The 17,957-nt window shown below is 40.4% G+C and overlaps 4 protein-coding genes across 5 annotated transcripts; all 4 read right to left on the bottom strand.

Annotated features, from left to right (window-relative positions):
• Nucleotides 1–600: 600 nt before the first annotated feature.
• On the bottom strand, nucleotides 601–2,462 carry LOC133976472 (claudin-10-like). Its single transcript, XM_062414687.1, has 5 exons — nucleotides 2,231–2,462; nucleotides 1,237–1,398; nucleotides 1,081–1,162; nucleotides 887–994; nucleotides 601–787 (listed from the first exon to the last, which is right to left on the bottom strand). The coding sequence occupies exons 1-5, from the start codon at nucleotides 2,460–2,462 to the stop codon at nucleotides 601–603; spliced, it is 771 nt and encodes a 256-aa protein (XP_062270671.1).
• Nucleotides 2,463–3,657: 1,195 nt separating this feature from the next.
• Nucleotides 3,658–5,670, bottom strand: LOC134006577 (claudin-10-like). The gene is made up of 5 exons (XM_062445493.1): nucleotides 5,579–5,670; nucleotides 4,568–4,707; nucleotides 4,341–4,467; nucleotides 3,917–4,024; nucleotides 3,658–3,802 (listed from the first exon to the last, which is right to left on the bottom strand). The coding sequence occupies exons 1-5, from the start codon at nucleotides 5,668–5,670 to the stop codon at nucleotides 3,658–3,660; spliced, it is 612 nt and encodes a 203-aa protein (XP_062301477.1).
• A 624-nt stretch (nucleotides 5,671–6,294) lies between these two features.
• On the bottom strand, nucleotides 6,295–8,200 carry cldn10e (claudin 10e). Its single transcript, XM_062414714.1, has 5 exons — nucleotides 7,969–8,200; nucleotides 7,708–7,869; nucleotides 7,310–7,391; nucleotides 7,108–7,218; nucleotides 6,295–6,715 (listed from the first exon to the last, which is right to left on the bottom strand). Exons 1-5 carry the CDS (start codon nucleotides 8,198–8,200, stop codon nucleotides 6,295–6,297), a joined length of 1,008 nt encoding a protein of 335 aa, XP_062270698.1.
• A 3,381-nt stretch (nucleotides 8,201–11,581) lies between these two features.
• Nucleotides 11,582–15,405, bottom strand: cldn10a (claudin 10a). 2 transcript variants are annotated; one of them, XM_062414630.1, is made up of 5 exons: nucleotides 15,186–15,405; nucleotides 13,399–13,560; nucleotides 13,194–13,275; nucleotides 12,970–13,082; nucleotides 11,582–11,709 (listed from the first exon to the last, which is right to left on the bottom strand). In XM_062414630.1, the coding sequence occupies exons 1-5, from the start codon at nucleotides 15,403–15,405 to the stop codon at nucleotides 11,582–11,584; spliced, it is 705 nt and encodes a 234-aa protein (XP_062270614.1). The 2 variants fall into 2 exon arrangements, with proteins under 2 accessions (XP_062270614.1, XP_062270615.1); XM_062414631.1 differs by having other exon boundaries at nucleotides 11,582–11,711; nucleotides 12,978–13,082.
• Nucleotides 15,406–17,957: the final 2,552 nt, after the last annotated feature.

Raw genomic sequence — 17,957 nt, 5'->3', positions numbered from 1 at the left:
CTACCTGGTAGAGAAAGGGATAAAAACTGCAATCAAATTAAATAAAGAACAGAATGATTGTTTTGCATGGAAAACCACAGCTTGAATATGTTCATAGATTCAGTATTAACTTAAACATCAACATATTTCTCTACTAAACACATGGCATAGCTTTGCTAATAACAGAATTTATATTTTCAGCATTATTAAAGGAATATTTCAACGTTTTGTAGACTTGATCTCTTCTAATTCTTGTCTAGAATTAGATGAGATTATACCATGACTATCAATCTTTTCATTTAACACTCAATAAGCATATTTCCTGAATTGTCAAACTCATCTTAAAGGACCAGTGTGTAAGATTTCGGGGGATCTATTGGCGGAAATGGGATATAACATTCTGAGACCTGACCTCACACCCTGCACGCTGTTATTGACTGGTGTCTACACATCCACTGCCCAATAACACAACACACAGCAAACACGCCAAAATAAAAATAAAACTCAGGCAGAGTGCAGGGTCTCTGTAGATATACATCACCACACACTTCTAGTGGGTCATAAGTAAATCCTCATAAATCCTGCAGCATGCCTTTAAGTCTTTGTTCAGTCTCCTTTTAATCAGACAAAGTCGTCCCTGCTGAAGGTCCTAGTTGTTTTCGTTGGTGATCTGGTTGCTCGGCTCTTCCTGCCTTCATAAAACAGCGGCGGTCCCAGAGTCATTCTGGATGCCGTGGGCGGCAGCATGTAGGTCCGTCGGGTGCGGGCGGTGGCATAAGTGGCTGGTCTCCGTGGCCTTTGCTGGGAACTGGTTGGTGAGAGAGGAGATAACAGGAAGTCATTGTCTGGTTCATAATTAATGCAAAATAAAAGCTAGTAAGTGTGAGTGATGTTAAGGAGTCTTCACCTTGATGGTAGGCCTTCTTTTCCAGAGAAGAAAGTCATCACAGACCCTGCACAGATGATAAGGATGGAGCCTCCCCAACCAATGAAAACTGCAGCTCCCAGTTCAAATCTGATATTGAGGTATATCAAGAGCTGTTTTTAAAGCACTTTTTTAAACTTAAAAAAAAAAATTCATGCTGCTTGAAAAGTACTCACTTCTGTGCCCTGAAATTTGGATCCACGAACTCTGTTATGACTTTATTGGCCCACCATGAGTAGGTGATCATACCACAGAATCCTAACAGAAAACATCATGAGTGCATATTTTACTCAAGTTTAATTTTCTTGACATATATCTCAAAACATTGTTACCTGAAACCAGGTATGTTATACCGCCTGCAAATGTCACCCTTGCATTGGCGAGCTCTGATCCGCCTATCTTAGTGCATTTCATCCCTACGAGTGTGAGGACGCCTCCGAAGAAGCCGGTGATGACGGAGCAGACAGCCAGCGCTCTGCAGGCGTGTAGGAACACTGCAAGAAAAACAGGTGACACACTATTGCAAAGTTTAAAATCCTTTTAGTAATGTTAGTAGTTGTAGTGATGACAATGACAGTTGGTCGATCAGTCGGTCCACCGGTTTGGTTCACACTGAAATATCTCAACAGTGGTCAGGTGGATTGCTGTGTCATTTTATACAGACACTTCCCAGAGGATGAATCTGCTGACTTAGGTAAACCTCTGTCTTTTCCTTTAGCTACACCATGAGGTTGACATTTGTGGTTCAGAGTGAAATATCTCTACAACTATCTTCTATCATCTATCTTATCCCCCGACTTTTCCTCTAGTGACACTACTAGGTTAAAGTTTTCACTTGTGCTGTGATATACAGTACCGGTCAAAAGTTTGGACACACTTTCCCATTCACATCAATGAGAGAGTGTGTCCAAACTTTTGACTGGTACTGTATCTCAACATCTATCAGATGGATTGGTACCAAATTTAGTGATGACATTCATGGTTCCCAGATGATTTATTCATAAGACTTAAGATATAAGACATAGATTGCTGTTAAATTTGGTACATTTATGGTCCCCAAAGGATGAGGTCTATCAACATATACAATACTGGTTTATGACCATTCTCATGAGCCTTAACTTCAATTTGTGTTTATTGCCTCACAGAGCTGCTAGCATGCCTGTATACTCTTAAGAAATGGGTTGGTTGAATGTATCATTAGAACATTTTACTTAAATGAATGTTCATTAATCAGAGTTGTATCATCTAAATATCTTTTTCACAAAATATATGCAGTATCTTTAACTGTTTCAAACATTTTCTGAATAAATAAGTGGTATTTCCTACCAGGCAGGGCCAGCAAGGAAGGGTAATCCTTGCAGTCGGACACCCCCGTGGTGTCTGAGATGCAGTCCTTCCAAAGGTTAGAGTAGTAGTTGGAGGTGGTCAGCACAACGCTGCCAACCTCGGAGAAAGTCCAGTACTCTGTGGGAAGAGTGGAACACACCAGGATCCAGCCACACAGACAGGATACAAAGCAGCCGATCTCCATGTACATCATCACCGTCCTGTACTTCATGGTGAGTGTTGTTCCTCAACCAAAAACAGGCAAAAAAAAGTACTTTAAAAAGTCTTTAAATTGATATCCAAACTTTAACCTCCTCACTGTGGGAAACTGGTCTGAGCTCTGCCACTATGTCATTGCTGATGTGTAGTTGTCAGACCAGCAGTGTGGATGTTTGGCTTGTTTCTCATCTTATCTTTTAGATAGTTTTGCTCAGTAAGCATCCCTCACGTTCCCAGCTCCCAGGCAGAAACAATGGGTGACGTCTTACTAGTACACCTTGTCATTGTAGTGTTTTGTTTACTTTACTTCCTTATTGTATGGGATCCCACAGACCTCAGTCCTATATGAATAATAATTTAAAAATCAGACTTTTCTTTTCTTTTCTGACCTTAATAAATTATATTACGTAGAAAAGATGGACGTGATGTAGATGATAAAACACAGAAATTAAGCTTTATGTTTTATGAGCTATACATGAACAAATATATATATTGTGTTTGTTTACCCAACAGTCATTTACAGTCACAGAAATGTACAGTATGTAATCCTACTCAGTTATGTTGTAATAAAACTTAAATGACAGAAATTCAAATAGATTTGATTGGAATTTTAGAGGGGATACCAAGCATTTTTTCTGCAGCAGACATCAGAAACATGTAATCACTTCAAAATCATGTTTTCAAGTTTTACATAAAATGAGGAATATTCTGAGTATTTTTTTTTGGCTGCCAAAAAAATTGTCTGACACCAAACATAATATAAGGGTTTAATAAACCACACCATTTAATTTGTTCAGTAACATGCCAGTGCCTTAAATCTAAAAGTTCCTTGTTGTGGTAAAGTTAGAAAAATATGACAGAGGGTTTATTTTTATTGTTTATTAGTTCTATGCACAGCTGCTTTGGGTTTTTTTTAGTTTTTTTTTTACACACAAGCACTTATAACACTTTATTCGAAGCGTGAGAACCAGACGTCACTGTGCAAACACTGAGTCCGTGACTTCTGCTTTGTTTCTGGGAATATGAGAATTTTACAATAACAGATTACACAAGTCATATTCTGGTGTTTATTGTCAGTATCATTAAATATGACAATACAACAAGTTAACATTATTCACTATGTTCCTGGCAGTACAGAGAATGGTTTCTAACAGCATTAAGAGCATTATTTAGAGAGATAAACTCTACATACATTTGAATCTGTGGTGTTACACAATCACAACAGATGATATCTTGTATGAAGACATGTGTTTGGAGTCATTTGATGGTGAATATTGTCTGTAGATGTGCTTTTTCTCTCTCAGCACTTCATTTTCTTCGTGTTTCTCTCTGATGGAAGGAGCTGTGGGATGTCTGCCAAAAAAAAAAAGGGAACAGCGACAGTTTGAGCACACTTCAGATTCCTCCTCAAATCTGCAGGCTGCTTCTAGAAAAGTAAAATGATGACTCAGCTAAATGTTAACAAACCTTTCTGGGTGGATGACCCTGCATGTGGTTGAACAATGAACGCAACAGCCGAGGAAGATGAGGAAACTTCCGACCAGGCCGAGGTACAGAGGTGGTCCAGCTTCGTAACTGAGGAGATGACAGTTTGAATCTACTACTCACAGTTATGTATCAAACAGGGTTATTTAAAGACCACATTACCTCAGTTTGGAAGGATCTGCTTGGCTGTGTAAAAAAGCAGTGATGACTCTGTTTATGTATAAACAATAACCAGCAACGACTGATACGCCTGCATGAGGGAAGGCCGATGACACATGGGGAAAAAAAGAAAAACAAGTAAAACCGGCGTGTTCTGAGAAGCTGCTCTCACAGACGCTGAGGCTTTGTAAATGCAAACAAATCCCACTCACAGCTGACCAGTTGGAAAGCAGACGCTGTTACTAACATCCTGTCCTTGCTTCTCCGGTCTCCTCCGATGTACGTGCACTCCAGTCCAAAGAACGTGAGCACTGTGCCGATCAGGCCGAGGCAGAGGCCGGACATCAGGAGCCCCCTGACTGCCTGAATGTATGCTAGATAACACCCATGTGACATATAACCAAAATCATGTGTCATAAATGAATTAACTCCATCATTGACTGGACATCAGTGATTATGTGTCAGTATGCCTACGTTTGACTGCCCACAGCACCCCGAGGTCCACACAGTTCACTACAGAGGTTGAGTCTTCATAGCAGTCCCTCCACAGGTCTGACCAGAACCAGGCTGTCACCACCACAGATGAGCCCCCTTGGCCCCCCAGCTGGGCCACCCTCCAGTGTGTAAATACAGCAGATCAACATTTTTGGAAATATACTTCACTTGATTATTGATATCACTCTCTTATCTGTCTGTTCATTACGAAGCTACAGAAAGGAGATGGTTAGCTTAGCATAAAGGCTGAAAACAAAGGGAAGCAGGTAGCCTGGCTCAGTCCCAAGATAAACACGAGATAACACGTGAGCTATTGAGGTGATGGTGTTTGTTGCCAGTTCAATAAAAACAGGCACAATTTGATGAGAACAGGTACGGGTCCTGCTTTCAGAGAAGCCGATCCAATGATCCAATGGCTTTTAATTCAATTTCAATTAGTTTGGTGACATATTAAATACTATTTGAAGTAACTGAGTTAATAATCACTGATTGATTGAGAAACCTGATCATTTCTTTATGATGAGCTACAATAATTCATCCTACATTAAATCATCATGATCCATGCATTAGTTATGCATTACTCACACATATGTGTTGTACTCTTATTATAGTGAATATAGTCTTGTGTAGATAGAGAGATAGTTTGGTCAAATCAAACCAGCTACTTAGAGATGTCAATTCTTTTCACACAGTATCCAAAAGGTGTTTCAAAGTTTAATCACAACTATATGAATTTGTATTATTAAATAAACCAACATTCACACGTAGTGTTTATGTAATGAGCATAAGGTAAGTTGACACTTAGGCAAAAATCACTTATCAATCTTAGGAATCAGGATAGTTATTTACATGAAATTTCCTGGATTCTTATCTCAGCAGTATATAAGCTGGTATCTACAGCCACATTGTCCCTACAGTTTTATTCCTGCCCAGGCTTAATTGCAAAAGGTGCACTCTTCTATTTGTTTCCTCTAACTCGTATCTGATTACCTCCAGTGGTCCATAGCAAGGGTGCAGCCCACCAAGCCCCAGCCCAGTACACAGAGCAGCAGGCCCAGAATCTGAGCCAGTCTCCTCCACATCACTACAGTCTGCTAAACAGGAGAGGCTTCATTTTAAAGGTCTGTTTTCATACTTTAAAATACTAATTTAGTACACATTACTGCAATGTGGCACTTTCTTTATAAAACAAGTTTCTAACTTAAATTCAATTCTAAAAGCAGAGCCAGTAATCTCAGATGTGAAGATCATTAATGACTACCTACCTTGTAAAGGAAGTAGTCAACTAGTAATTAAAGAAAACAAAAACCACAAGGGTTGTGCGTCAGAACTATTAAAGCTGTAGAAGTCCAGTCCTCCTACTGCTGCTGCTTGTGTTTATGTGTGAAGGTTTGAATAACAGCAAAGGAGACACTGTTTACTGTCAACCAGACCTGATCAGCCTGGTAGAGTTTTATTAGTTGTCTTAAAGGCGACACAGAGGCTGACAGCTCCATTATAAATAGATGTGTTCTTTAGTTATGTGTTTAAGTGAATAAACTGCATATATTATGAATTGTGAGAGCGCTAGTTTTAACAAATTATACATAATGAACGTGCACAAAACAGATATTTGACAAACAATTTTTGATACAAAATACAATCTGCATAATTATTTTTTCTCATACATTGAACAGGAAGGCATCAGGTATCAGAGTCTCATTCATTTAAATATAGGAGTTTTTGATGAAGGGTGTAGTCTCACTCCTCGAACTGCCCGATAACGAGGACACTGTTCTGCTGCTGCTGCCGCTGCTGCTGCCACTGCTCCTGCTGCTCTTCGACCCAGACAAAGTTGATATGCTCGATCTGGAAGACAGCCCAGATTCAGATCCTGACCCTGACCTCGACCCTGCAGACTTGGTGGTTCGCCGAGTCTTTGAAGACCGATCTGACTTTGCTGCGCGTCCAGATTTGGATGTGCGTCCAGATGTAGAGGAGATGTCGGACACATCTGTGCTCTCAGACCTGGACGACAGCTCAGAAATAGAGGACACTTTGGTCTTGGAACTTATCTTTGACACTGTGGATAGAGCTGTGGAGGGCTTGGTTGTCTCGGGGTCTGGTACTGCCTGGATGGTGATTACCCTGGAGAGAGAGAGAGAGAGACACAACAAGGCTGTTCAACCTCATATTCTAAACCTAATTGACAGTATATGTATATAGTGGGAGAGCTTTGGTGTGGATTTCTGCTCTCAGAGTGCCTTCTAGTGTTGAAATTGATGCATAGCAAGACTTTTTTTTTTCTTTTCTCATTTAATCTGGGAAGCTTTTTATCAGCACACCAGAGTTTGTTTACACCAGTGGCTTTGGAGTTATGCTGCAGGGCGTGTTCCCACAATAAACATCTGCACACAGTGGATTGTTGATAATGAGTCATTTCACTGAGGCACACAGACAGGATGCTGGAATTTATTGAGGAAGTAAAGAGGTTATAGGGTGAGAGGGTTCACTTCCCTATAACATTTGCGTGTACTCACGTGTGCCCTCCACAGAGCGGCTGACACACTGACCACAGGTAGAAGAAGCCGCCGGTCATGTGAAAGGCTGAGCCGACCCAGCCGAGGAAGACGGGGGTGCCTAGGTCATACCTGTCAGTGTAAAAACAAAGAGAACCTGTGAGATAATTATGTTTTCCGGCAGATGTTATATATTATACAACATTTAAGCCTGTAAACTTACTGCAGTCCATCAAAGTCAGGGTTGAAGTACTCTACTGAGACGTACTGCGCATAAACAGCATACCCACATGTGGAGGAAAAACCTGGAGACAAGTCATGTTCAGAGGAAGAGAGAAAACTTGTAAGCTTGTAAGCTACAAATAGCAGCAAGATGGTGAGAAAATAGGTCAGACAGTAGTATCAGTTACCTCCATAAAGTAGCCTTTACACAATAAGACTTTCCAAAACACTAGCAGGTATCATGGATGTTCATAGACGATATAGACATTAATTTAACTAAGCACCGATATCCACAGATCATTAAAAAGCATTATAGTGTTGTTTAGAAGCCTGATATGATTGGATGATCTTGAATTGACTTTCTCGATGACTGTCTTGTTATTAAAACTAGACATTTACCAGCGATTATGTGACACCATCCCCCGGCGAAGATCTTTTTGTACTTGGACCGCTCCTTTCCCCCAATGAAGGTGCACTCCATACCCAACAGACTGAGCACAAACCCCAACATGCCCAGGGAAAGACCTGTCATCAACAGGCCTCGCACTATCTGGATGTGACCTGGAGTCACACAGCAACACACAAATAGACATTAATGAGAGTCTAGATGTCAGTTTGATGTCAGGGTTTCTTAGATTGAGCGAAAGACGTGTTACCTACCCTCCACAGACCAGAGCATGGGGTAGTCGTAACAGTTGCTGACAGCTGTCGAGTCTGTAAAACACGATCTCCACAGGCTGGACCAGTACCAGGCCACCTTAATGATGGAGGAGCCCCCCATACCACCGATGGAGGTGATCTTCCAACCCTCCATGGCCATGGTGCAGGCCACGAAAATCCAGCCCAACACTGTCATCAGGAAACCCCAAATCTGGACCACACGGATCTTCATTTCCGGGCCTCTCAGTGAGTGGATTCCAATCTAGATTTCGGATCCACAGAAGCTTTTGCTGTATTTCTCAAGCTCGATCGTTCATCCACAATCCACTTTTGATGATTTGCTTTTCTTTCTCGTTTATAACAGCGTCTTCACATGGCAGTCCCTTACTGATGCAGGAGTCGGTCATCAAGATTTCATCCAAATGCAAACAGATGTCCAAATGGCCTCCTCCTCAGCTGCTGTTCTCAGAAAAGGAGAGGACGAGTGGATCACAGGTACAAAGCAGGTGTGTGCTGTTGTTTGCCAGGTATCACTGTACATGTGGGTGAGAGACAACAATCCCTCAGGTTCCCATGGGCCACGGTTGAGTTTTGTCAAGTTTGAACCTAGAGAGTGCTAACCTAAGCATGTATCTCCAATTACCAAAGACCTCATACCCTCATCGTACTGTCCTGAACTCTCCCTCACGTGTTTATAACATCAGTGAATATACCTAAATTTACAGTTTTCAAGTTTCTAACTTTAGCACATACATATACAATAGATTAACAATTGCTGTAGTAAAGATTCACTGTATTTACTTTTATTTATTCCACTTTCTTCTCCTCATTAATTGGCTTATTATAATTGGCCTTATTTAAAGACTGCACTCCTTCTCTTCATTCTCTTTTACCTTCACACAGGGCGGCAGACCTGGTAAGAGGTTTTTATCTTCTTTAGTTTACATTTTATCCTATGTACATTTAGTTTGATTGAAAACTTAATTTACCCTTTTAAGACATGAAAAAAAAAATGTGTTATTTCAATCTTGTATCTTTTCTTTCAGACTTTAAGGCCCATGTGTCGTTTTGCCCCTTTCATTTACTGCTGCACCAATACAATCCTGATTATTGAAAATAAATCTTTTAAGAGTAAAGTCAAGTCTTATGGCCTTCCTTTTCCACACATCCTGACTGATGCCCATGATGATAGTTGAACTTTTTTTCAACCTCATACTTTACATTTACATTACATTGCTTGAAATTTGACCAAAAACGGTGTATGTTACTGCATTAGTGACCTTTACATGTACCATGAAATATGTAATAACACTGCTGCTATGACCTGAGCTGTTTGAAGCATCATTCCTGACTTTGCCTCAGGCTTTAAGCTGGTTATGAGTAATTTTACTAAGACCTCGTTGTGCTGCGGGTCTCATAATTACAGTATAACGTCTCTGTGCTGTTATAATTAGAGTTAACTCTGAGGTAATGAGAGTTACGGGGAGTGATGAATGTTCTTTCGGCAGGGATGAAAGAGCTCCTCTTTGTCTCCAGGTCCTCTCGGCTTATGACAAAGTTATTGGTAGTGGTAGGGAGATATTGGACTTGCTGGAGTACTGGGAGAGATTTGTTTGGTGGGGGTGGCTTTTAATTAGCTTTAATCAGCATGATACAAAAAATCATCTTAATACGGAATAAAAGAATGCTTATATGACCTGGGCTGATTATGTTTCAAAGTGGCTGTAAGAAAAGCCAAGAAAATATTACAACAACCACAAAATCTGAGTGAAAATTGCTCCTATATTTTGCTCGTATGGTCACTCAATAGTTCAAAGGGCACATATTTAACCTTTACATATGGTGATGTTTCCTCACATCTACATTAGTACTGCTCTCTGCTGGTTTGATTGCATTAATGCATTAAAATACTGATGGGAGAGTGACTTTGTTTTGCCGCTACTAGGACAAATTTTATAGGATGTCAATATGGTCAAAGTGATTTGGCTTGTGACCACTTGATACACTAATGGTGAGCAGTTGTGCATGATTGTTTTATTTGAATATTTTTTAGCTCCATGTGGTTCTAGGAATGGATGTGATGGTTGGTCAGTCTACCAAACTATACATTTTCAGAATTTCATGGGCTCAGAGGTTGAGTCCTCTTGGTGATCCACAAATCCATCACCACCATGAGATTGACTTGGGGCTGAAACTGCTTAACAACTACTGGATTTAGCTTTATTTAGGCAATCATATAACCTTTAGTTGTCTTGTGAATCGTTGTGGGGGGTCCTGACCCCCAATTTGGGAACCATTGGCCTTGGTTACCTGCTGGTTGAAGCATACTCACATTTCAGGTTTTTGTAGGAAGTTTAAGAAGTTGGGTAACATACCAGTTGAGTAATATACCAGAAACATACCACATACAGAAGAGGCAATGTATTTTCAAAATAAGCCTTCCAAGTTTAAATTGCACACATTATTTCCTTAACTCCATTTAGATATAACTTTTGTGAGCTGTCATATACTGCATTGTTAAATTTTCTTTCAACAGAAAATAATATAAAAAGCTTTAAGCAAACTGATACATCACATCTGTGGTTTTAACATCTCTGTAATGCAGATAGTAGTCAATACAATACCACCATTCTGCAGAGCCGTAGACACCTGACACTTGTTTACGGATGCAAGGCGGTGGAAAGCACAGGGCAGCTGCTCTCTGCCAACTGGTTCAAGTATCCGACCTCTGGGCCAAGAGGTTTTGCGTAACATAGCCTGGGGTTCCTATTGATAATAATTCCTAGGTGGAGATGGATGGCCGATAGGAGGGGAAACCTCCGGTCGGTCCTCCAGATCTGCATAACCATCTCTGGGGTCAGATGTGACCTGGTGACCCATGGAGGTCAGATCAGTCCAGACCAAGAAAATCGAGAAAGGCCTTCGTATGATTCATCTTACTGCTTGAGAAATATGAACTGAAACTAAACACGGCACTACAGCTAACCAGGTTTTTAAAAGTAATCACTTGGTCACATTTACACAATGTGTTACTTCCAAAACAATCTCCTTGTAATAGGTCTCTATAATCAAATGTATACATAACACAAAAATGCTATTCTATGAAGAGAAAACTGCTTTAAATGATTTAAATTTATGGGGAAATATACAAAAATGGATGTTTCTAACCCCTGAATTTCCAAAGCTGTGAATTCTGGATCCAACACACAAGTTTTCATTAGTACCTTTTACCCAGAATTATAAAAGAAAGATGAAGTGTGTGTCCAGTCTATCTATGTGAGACAGGTAGTAAAGGCCAGCTTGTTGAAGGTGACCTCAGAGTTTGAACAGTGCCAAGTCAGTGCCAATTTCCTGCCCTAAAAGAAAAACAAGCTTATGTTTATGAGGTATTGACAGAGATGACCCAGTAAGCAGCCATGTTTAAAAAGGAAGCTATATTTATTGGCGATATCTTAGAAGCATGTTTTTCCTGTTGTTGTACTGTTAAAAAACTGATGACTAACTTTATTTTCATAGTTCAGGCTCAATAGTTCATGAAAGTAATTGCTCCTGGTGGTGAAATAGTTTCTGGTCACCACAAACTATTCATCTAACAGCAAGATAGAGTCTAGTTTCACACGTAGGCATTTCTTCCAAACTGCTTTGAAGGCTCCCGTGGTTCTTTTTGGAGGCTGTTGGCTGTCTTGCCGTGCTTGTTGCGCCTTGTCACAAATGATGCAGCTCCACTGTAGGAGTATTCAGCTCTGCAAAATCCAGGAGAAGAAAGAGTTAAAAAACAAAACTATAAGTTACAAGATGATTCAGTAAATAAGCACAAGTGAAATGGTGAAAAACAATGTAGTGATGGCAGTTTGTTTTATGTATTAATGTGAGGAGTGTTGCAGGTATTGTTCCACACAGATCAGATGCTTTCGATGCTGCTATTTTTAGCCAAATCAGTGGATCGGAGGCTTCAGGGAACGTGTTAGTCACATGCTTCATGTACACCAGAAGTTATTCGCGAAGTCCTTGCTTTTAAAGGTGAAGTGTGTGGGATTTAGTGCCATCTAGTGGTGATTTCGCAGATTGCAAACAAATGGATAACCCTCTGCTAACTCTCCCTTTCCAAGCATAACATACAATGACTGTCAAACAAAAAACGCAAAAGGCCAACTTTTGGATTGTTCATTCTGGGATTGGTTTACCAGTTACAGTAGTTGTTATGTCATAAATCATGCTTTTACGTATATGGCTAAAATGACATTTAAGATACGTACCTGTGGAGAACTTTTCCCCCTTTAGCCAATGAATGTGAAGACAGCCTTCTAGTGTCAAACCCTGCATGTACATTATTCTGTGCAGTGAAAGCCAAACATTCATGAGAACTAACAGTCAATTTTATCTTCAGGGGAGCATGCATGTCTGTACCAAATTTAGTGGCAATCCATCTAATAGATGTTGAGACATTTCACTCATAACCACAAATGTAAACCTTGTGGTGGTAATAGAGAAAAAGTCACAGGATCGCCAAAGTACTAAGGGTGCATCCTATGGTGACAATGAATGTCAATGAATGACAAAATGTCATGGTAATCCATACAACAGTTGTTGAGACATACCAGCCTGGATGTCACTAACAGGGAAGGCTTGCTTTCTTAGCTCACCTGGTGCAACATTTTCCTATAGGCGCCCTCTGTCAAGGTGACTTTCCCTTCAAAAAGGTCCTTATTACTCGACTACAACAAAGAAAACATTCAGCCATCATCAGTGGCGTAACTAATCAAAATGACGATCGTACAATTTGCCCAGTAGGTTCAGCAATTACGAGACAAGATGTTGAGAGAGATAAGTGGATGCTTTAGACGTTAACCGTATCTCCATTGCAGTTACAGTAATTATTTAAATTGCCTGATTGAGTTAGCAAATCTGCAGTTTAGAGTCCGTCCAAGTCTGATTTTAAAGCCCCTGTGGTTGATGACAGATGTGGGATCACATTGTTCGCATCCAGCATGTTAGAAACACCGACTCGCCTCATACTGAAGCCCTCAGACAGGGAGAAACAGAAGATAAGTCCTCCTAAGATACACAGCACAGACCCAGCCCAGCCGATGAAGAGAGCTGCTCCCAACTCAAACCTGCAGGGTTGAAGTAAAAAAAGAAATGTATGACTGGATTTCTTTCATCTGAATTTGCTTTTTATCTGCTTTCGGACAAACCCTTCTTTTATTCCTGAATAGCCTACTTACTTCTGAGCAACAAAGAGGGGGTCAAAGAACTCAGTTGTGATCCTGTGAGCATATATGGAGCATGCAGTCAAACAGCAGAAGCCTGTGGACAGAAATAAGAGGATTTCCACTTCAGATCTGACTGAAATCAAAGCGAGAGCTGATGTAACATAACAGACATAGAGAAAGGTCTTCAATGTTAGCAGCAGAGTTGGGTTTTTTTTACCACTGAGAATGAAGTGGAAGCCCGAGAGGACGGTCAGACGAGCTTTGGTGGTCTCTGAGCCTCCTATTTTTGTGCACTTCATTCCTATCAAAGCGAAGATCGCACCAAAGAAACCCAGACACACAGCGGCGATCATCAGACCCCGACACACCTGAATGTAGGCTTCATGAGAGAGATAGAGAAGAAGAGAGAGTGCTTTAAAGTAGTGGTTCCCAACCTTTTTGACACTACATATAAAGCAATGTCTATGTATGACCCTTATCAGAAATGTTGACCTCAGTGTGTTCATGGGTTGTGAGCAGTGATTTTTCCTTATTGGTCTCATTTTAAGGACTTTTCACCTTCAACACCTAAAGAGGTTGTTGCTGTTGTTTAAGATTTTTTTCAGGGCATTTTTACCTTGTTATTTCACAGAAGATAGCACAGAGGCTGAGAGGAAATAGGGAATGACTTGCAGCCAAAGTCCCTTGCTGGAATCGAACCAGGGACACTACTATTATGTGGCATGTGCAGTAACCAATCAGTTACCAAGGTGCTCCTTAAGCGGTTATTTTAATGATTTTTAGAGGCCAGAGAAGGTGAAAGCATTTAACTTTGCTTGTTATGCTCATTCAATGTCTTGACAAGAATTTAGATGAGAAGCTCAATATTGTTTGTATCACATTACAAGCATCTGGCTAGCTAAGCCATTTGCAACTTTTTGGACACTTTGGTTTTTGTAAAAATTAAAGAAATCATGTGAATTAGTGACCTTTAGCAATGCTGATAGGCAAATTGTGTTCCTTTGGACAGAGCCAAACTTTTCCTTGAAGAATTTTTAGAGGCCTTGAGAGTTGAAAGAATTGAATATTTCCAATTTTCTTCTTATTTCTTCAGTGGGATGTTTAAGCTTTGCTGTGCAGAATGATGTATGCTCAGAGTTTGATATACAAGTCTGTTTTCACATTCATCTGCTGAAAGGAAAAAGTTTATCAGTGCTCACCTGGAATTTGTTTAAAACACATGTATATACAAGAATGATTTTATGACATCACAACTAGCCTGGAACAAATCATGGACCAGTTATTCAAGTGTGATGTGGAAACTTTAACCCTCCGGTGCACAAACATTAGCTGATTTTGGTAGAAACCCCAATTTGATATAATTCAAATAGTATATGTATATATCTTAAAACATGTTCACCTGAAGAGGTAATCATCTGATGACCCCTCACATTTTTCATAGGACCACTTGGGGGGGTCCCGCCCTCAGGTTGGGAACCACTGCTTTAAACCCTTGTAGGAAAAGGACTGGGGTTTAAAGGAGTTAAATGTGTCTTTAATCACCAGAAAGGCTTTGAACGTCTCAAAATGCCATTAGAAGAATTGCACAAGCAATACCTTTCCTTATTACTGCTACTAAGTAATGGAAAGTGACAAGTGACCTCTGTAGGACTGTATGACTTTCTCAGATTGCTTCATTCGGTAACATTAGGAGGTTGTATCAGCCCAGGTCAGCTCCTCTGCTGAAATATGCCTCTGTTGGCCTTTAGCTTTAAATGTGGTGGTTGTTTGTGGCCTGAAGCCAGAGTCAGAAAAGGAAATATCAAGTTGCAAATGCGTTTGTTTACAATGGTAGTCATTCATCCAGAAACAACAGGTGCTCCTGATTTTGAGCATCAGTGCTTCCCTCAGATGGATATTCACAGCTGCATGGTCCCTCAGAAACACTCAGAAAGATAGATGTACCTTTGTTTATGACCTCAGGAAGACAACATCATACACAATCAGTCGTGATGGTGAACTCACCATCCAGAGCCAGCATCGAAGGAAAGTCCTTGCAGTTGGACACACCGGTGGAATCAGTCACGCAGGTTTTCCACAGGTTGGACCAGAAGGTAGCTGTGGTGATGACCGTCCCGTCCACAGAAGACACCTTCCAGTAGTCTGTCGGCAGGGTAGACGACACCAGGATCCAGCCCGAGACGGTCAGGATAAAGGCAACGATCTCCGTTGCCATGTTACCCATTTTTCCTCTGGCTCGGGAGGACGGAGAATCTTTTGGAGGTGCTCGCTGGAGAGGAACAGTCTTTCCTTCAGAAGTGACAGAGAGGAGGTGGGAGGGTTGGTGCAGGGCAGGTGCGTCAGCGTTGGCAGTTCTGCAGAATTTTGCTTCTCTTTCACCTGCTCAGCTAAGGATCTATGCCGAAGAAGGAATACTTCTTTCACTGAAGTACAATAACTACTTGTATATTGTGTTTGTGTGTGGTGGTGGTGGTGGTGGTGGTGGTCGCAGTGCGGGGGCGCACACACTACCCATCACTCCACACACTGTGCAGACGGTCTGCAAGCGGATCTGCAGGAGAAGGAAGTCATTAATTGAAAGGATCTGAAAAGTCTCTGACACAGAAGGAACACAAGATGAGGAACAGAGATAGGAGACACTAGTTTGGTGGTTTGAATAAATGGGTGGATGATGTAGATTCTGTTTCTGTTTTTAAAAGCAGTTCATTTTATAAGTTGCACCAGAGGTTAGCAATAAATAGTTTAATGTCCTCATTAAAGAAACCAGCAGTGCCACTATGGTTAGAATATAATTTGATCCTGGTTTTACCTGCAGTGGTTTTGCGGCATTATGGCTCCATCAAGTGGCAACTGTGACTTGTCCTCATTTCTTAGAGTAGCCTTCTGAAGATAGTGGCAGTACAATTTAAGTCTTGTCATACCCTACAATCATATGAATGAGATGTGTTCATTTGAATTTTAAATAAAACTATTTAGTATGTAAAAGTAGGTATTGTTACAATATATGTTCCATACAAGGCATATAGTAATACCTACATCTCTAAACATGTCTACTGCTAGTGCATGAAGTGGCAGAAGCTTGACATTTCAGCAACTGATACCAAACTTTTCTGCTTACATGCTTACTTTCATATATGTGGTGTTGAGATTTCGTGGCTTCCATATGAAAAGCTGAGAGAGAAGAACAAACCCTTGTTCCCCTTGACACACTCTGAGTTTTTGCTGCTGCAACCTTACTTGGTATGGTATAACAGGTATCTTATTGTGGCAAAAGTTAGCAAAAGTTAGACATTGCTGTGTAACTGACATTTTTACTGGCTTTATAAATGATTTACCATTGTTCTGTGATGGCTGTTTATGGTCACAGTGGGGGCTGTATGGCAAAGGTTACATTGTACTCTCACTTATAGTTGATTCAGGGTGGTGGGAGGCATGTTTTGTGCACCTGGCGTATCGAGGCTGGTTATTGTTACAATAAATATACAAAAGTTCAGCCTCACACCAGTATGTTACCTCTTGTTGCAGTGGTGGAAAATGTATTCAGCATTTGCTCAAGTAAAATGAGCAATTACACGAGAAAAATATTCAATTTCAAGTAAAAGTCTGACATCGAAGTAAGAATACTCAATTACTTTACTGAAAGTACAATGATAAACTACTTAACTTTCTATTTTCTGAAGGAAATACTGTATAGTTTTAGTCCACTGATGTTATTTTGCTGATAAGATTTTTCTTACAAAGCATATAATCAAATTCTTAAATATGTGGCATTGTTCAACTCTCCTCTTATCAAGTCATTTTAGTCTGTAATTGAGTCTTTGAAGTCCCATTTTTCATACTTCTACTGCATGAGTCAGCTTTTTTGTTGTTTTAGTTAAGCTGCAGACATCTATTTCTAGACAAAAATGTAATGAATGTTACTGCACTGACATATAAAAGTATATATATCTCACTGCAGTGCTTTCACATCTGCTCATATAAATGTTTATTTTATGTCCTTGTTCTCAGTTATTTTTAGTCTATTATCTACATTGTTGTCATAGTTTATCCTTTGCTGTTCTCTTAACATACACACTCTGTGATTAATGACATGCTTTGGCTGTTATTGAATGAAATGATTTCATTAATAGTGATGGAGAACAGTAAGATGACCAGGAAATGACTCTCCAAGGTAGGATTTCTGTGTGATATGACAGCATTTAGTGCAAAAACAAAAGTGATTACAGATTGAAGGCTTCCTGTGAGTATTGTCTTAGCACACATAAGAGCTGCTGGGCAACTATTAAACTACAGGATTGAACTTTGAGCAGTGGGTTTAAATGGGGAGGAGGGAAAGAAAAGGAAGGATGATGGAGCGAAATGGCAACGAGTGACAGGAAGACGGGAAACATTTATACTCATACATGTACAAGTAAACCAGCCTCTGAGTGGAATGAGGCAGCCAGCCAGGTGCAAATTAATTACATTCCTAATCTTGTCCTGAAAAACCGTTACAGTTATGAGTCACCCTCACAGAGATTTCTAAAAAGGATTAGATCTAATCTCTGATTGTCGAGAAAGAGGGATTGTTTCCGGGTCAAATAAAGTAATTACCCCAAACATTTCAAGACACCTGAAGCCTTCTGGTTGTCCCTGACAGTTTCCCCGGTCATAAAATAGGTACAAGTACAGTGTTTCTGTAGTCAGCATTCCAGGAAAAAACCAAACCCAGGTGTTTTACTCTCTGTAAACAACGGTGAGAAGGTGCTGAGAGCATTGTTGCGTAAATCTCTTGAT

The sequence above is a fragment of the Scomber scombrus genome, chromosome 24 (assembly GCF_963691925.1).
Source record: "Scomber scombrus chromosome 24, fScoSco1.1, whole genome shotgun sequence".
NCBI lineage: Eukaryota > Metazoa > Chordata > Actinopteri > Scombriformes > Scombridae > Scomber > Scomber scombrus.
The sequence above is the reverse complement of the archived record's forward strand: the minus strand, read 5'-3'. Positions and strand labels throughout refer to the sequence as shown.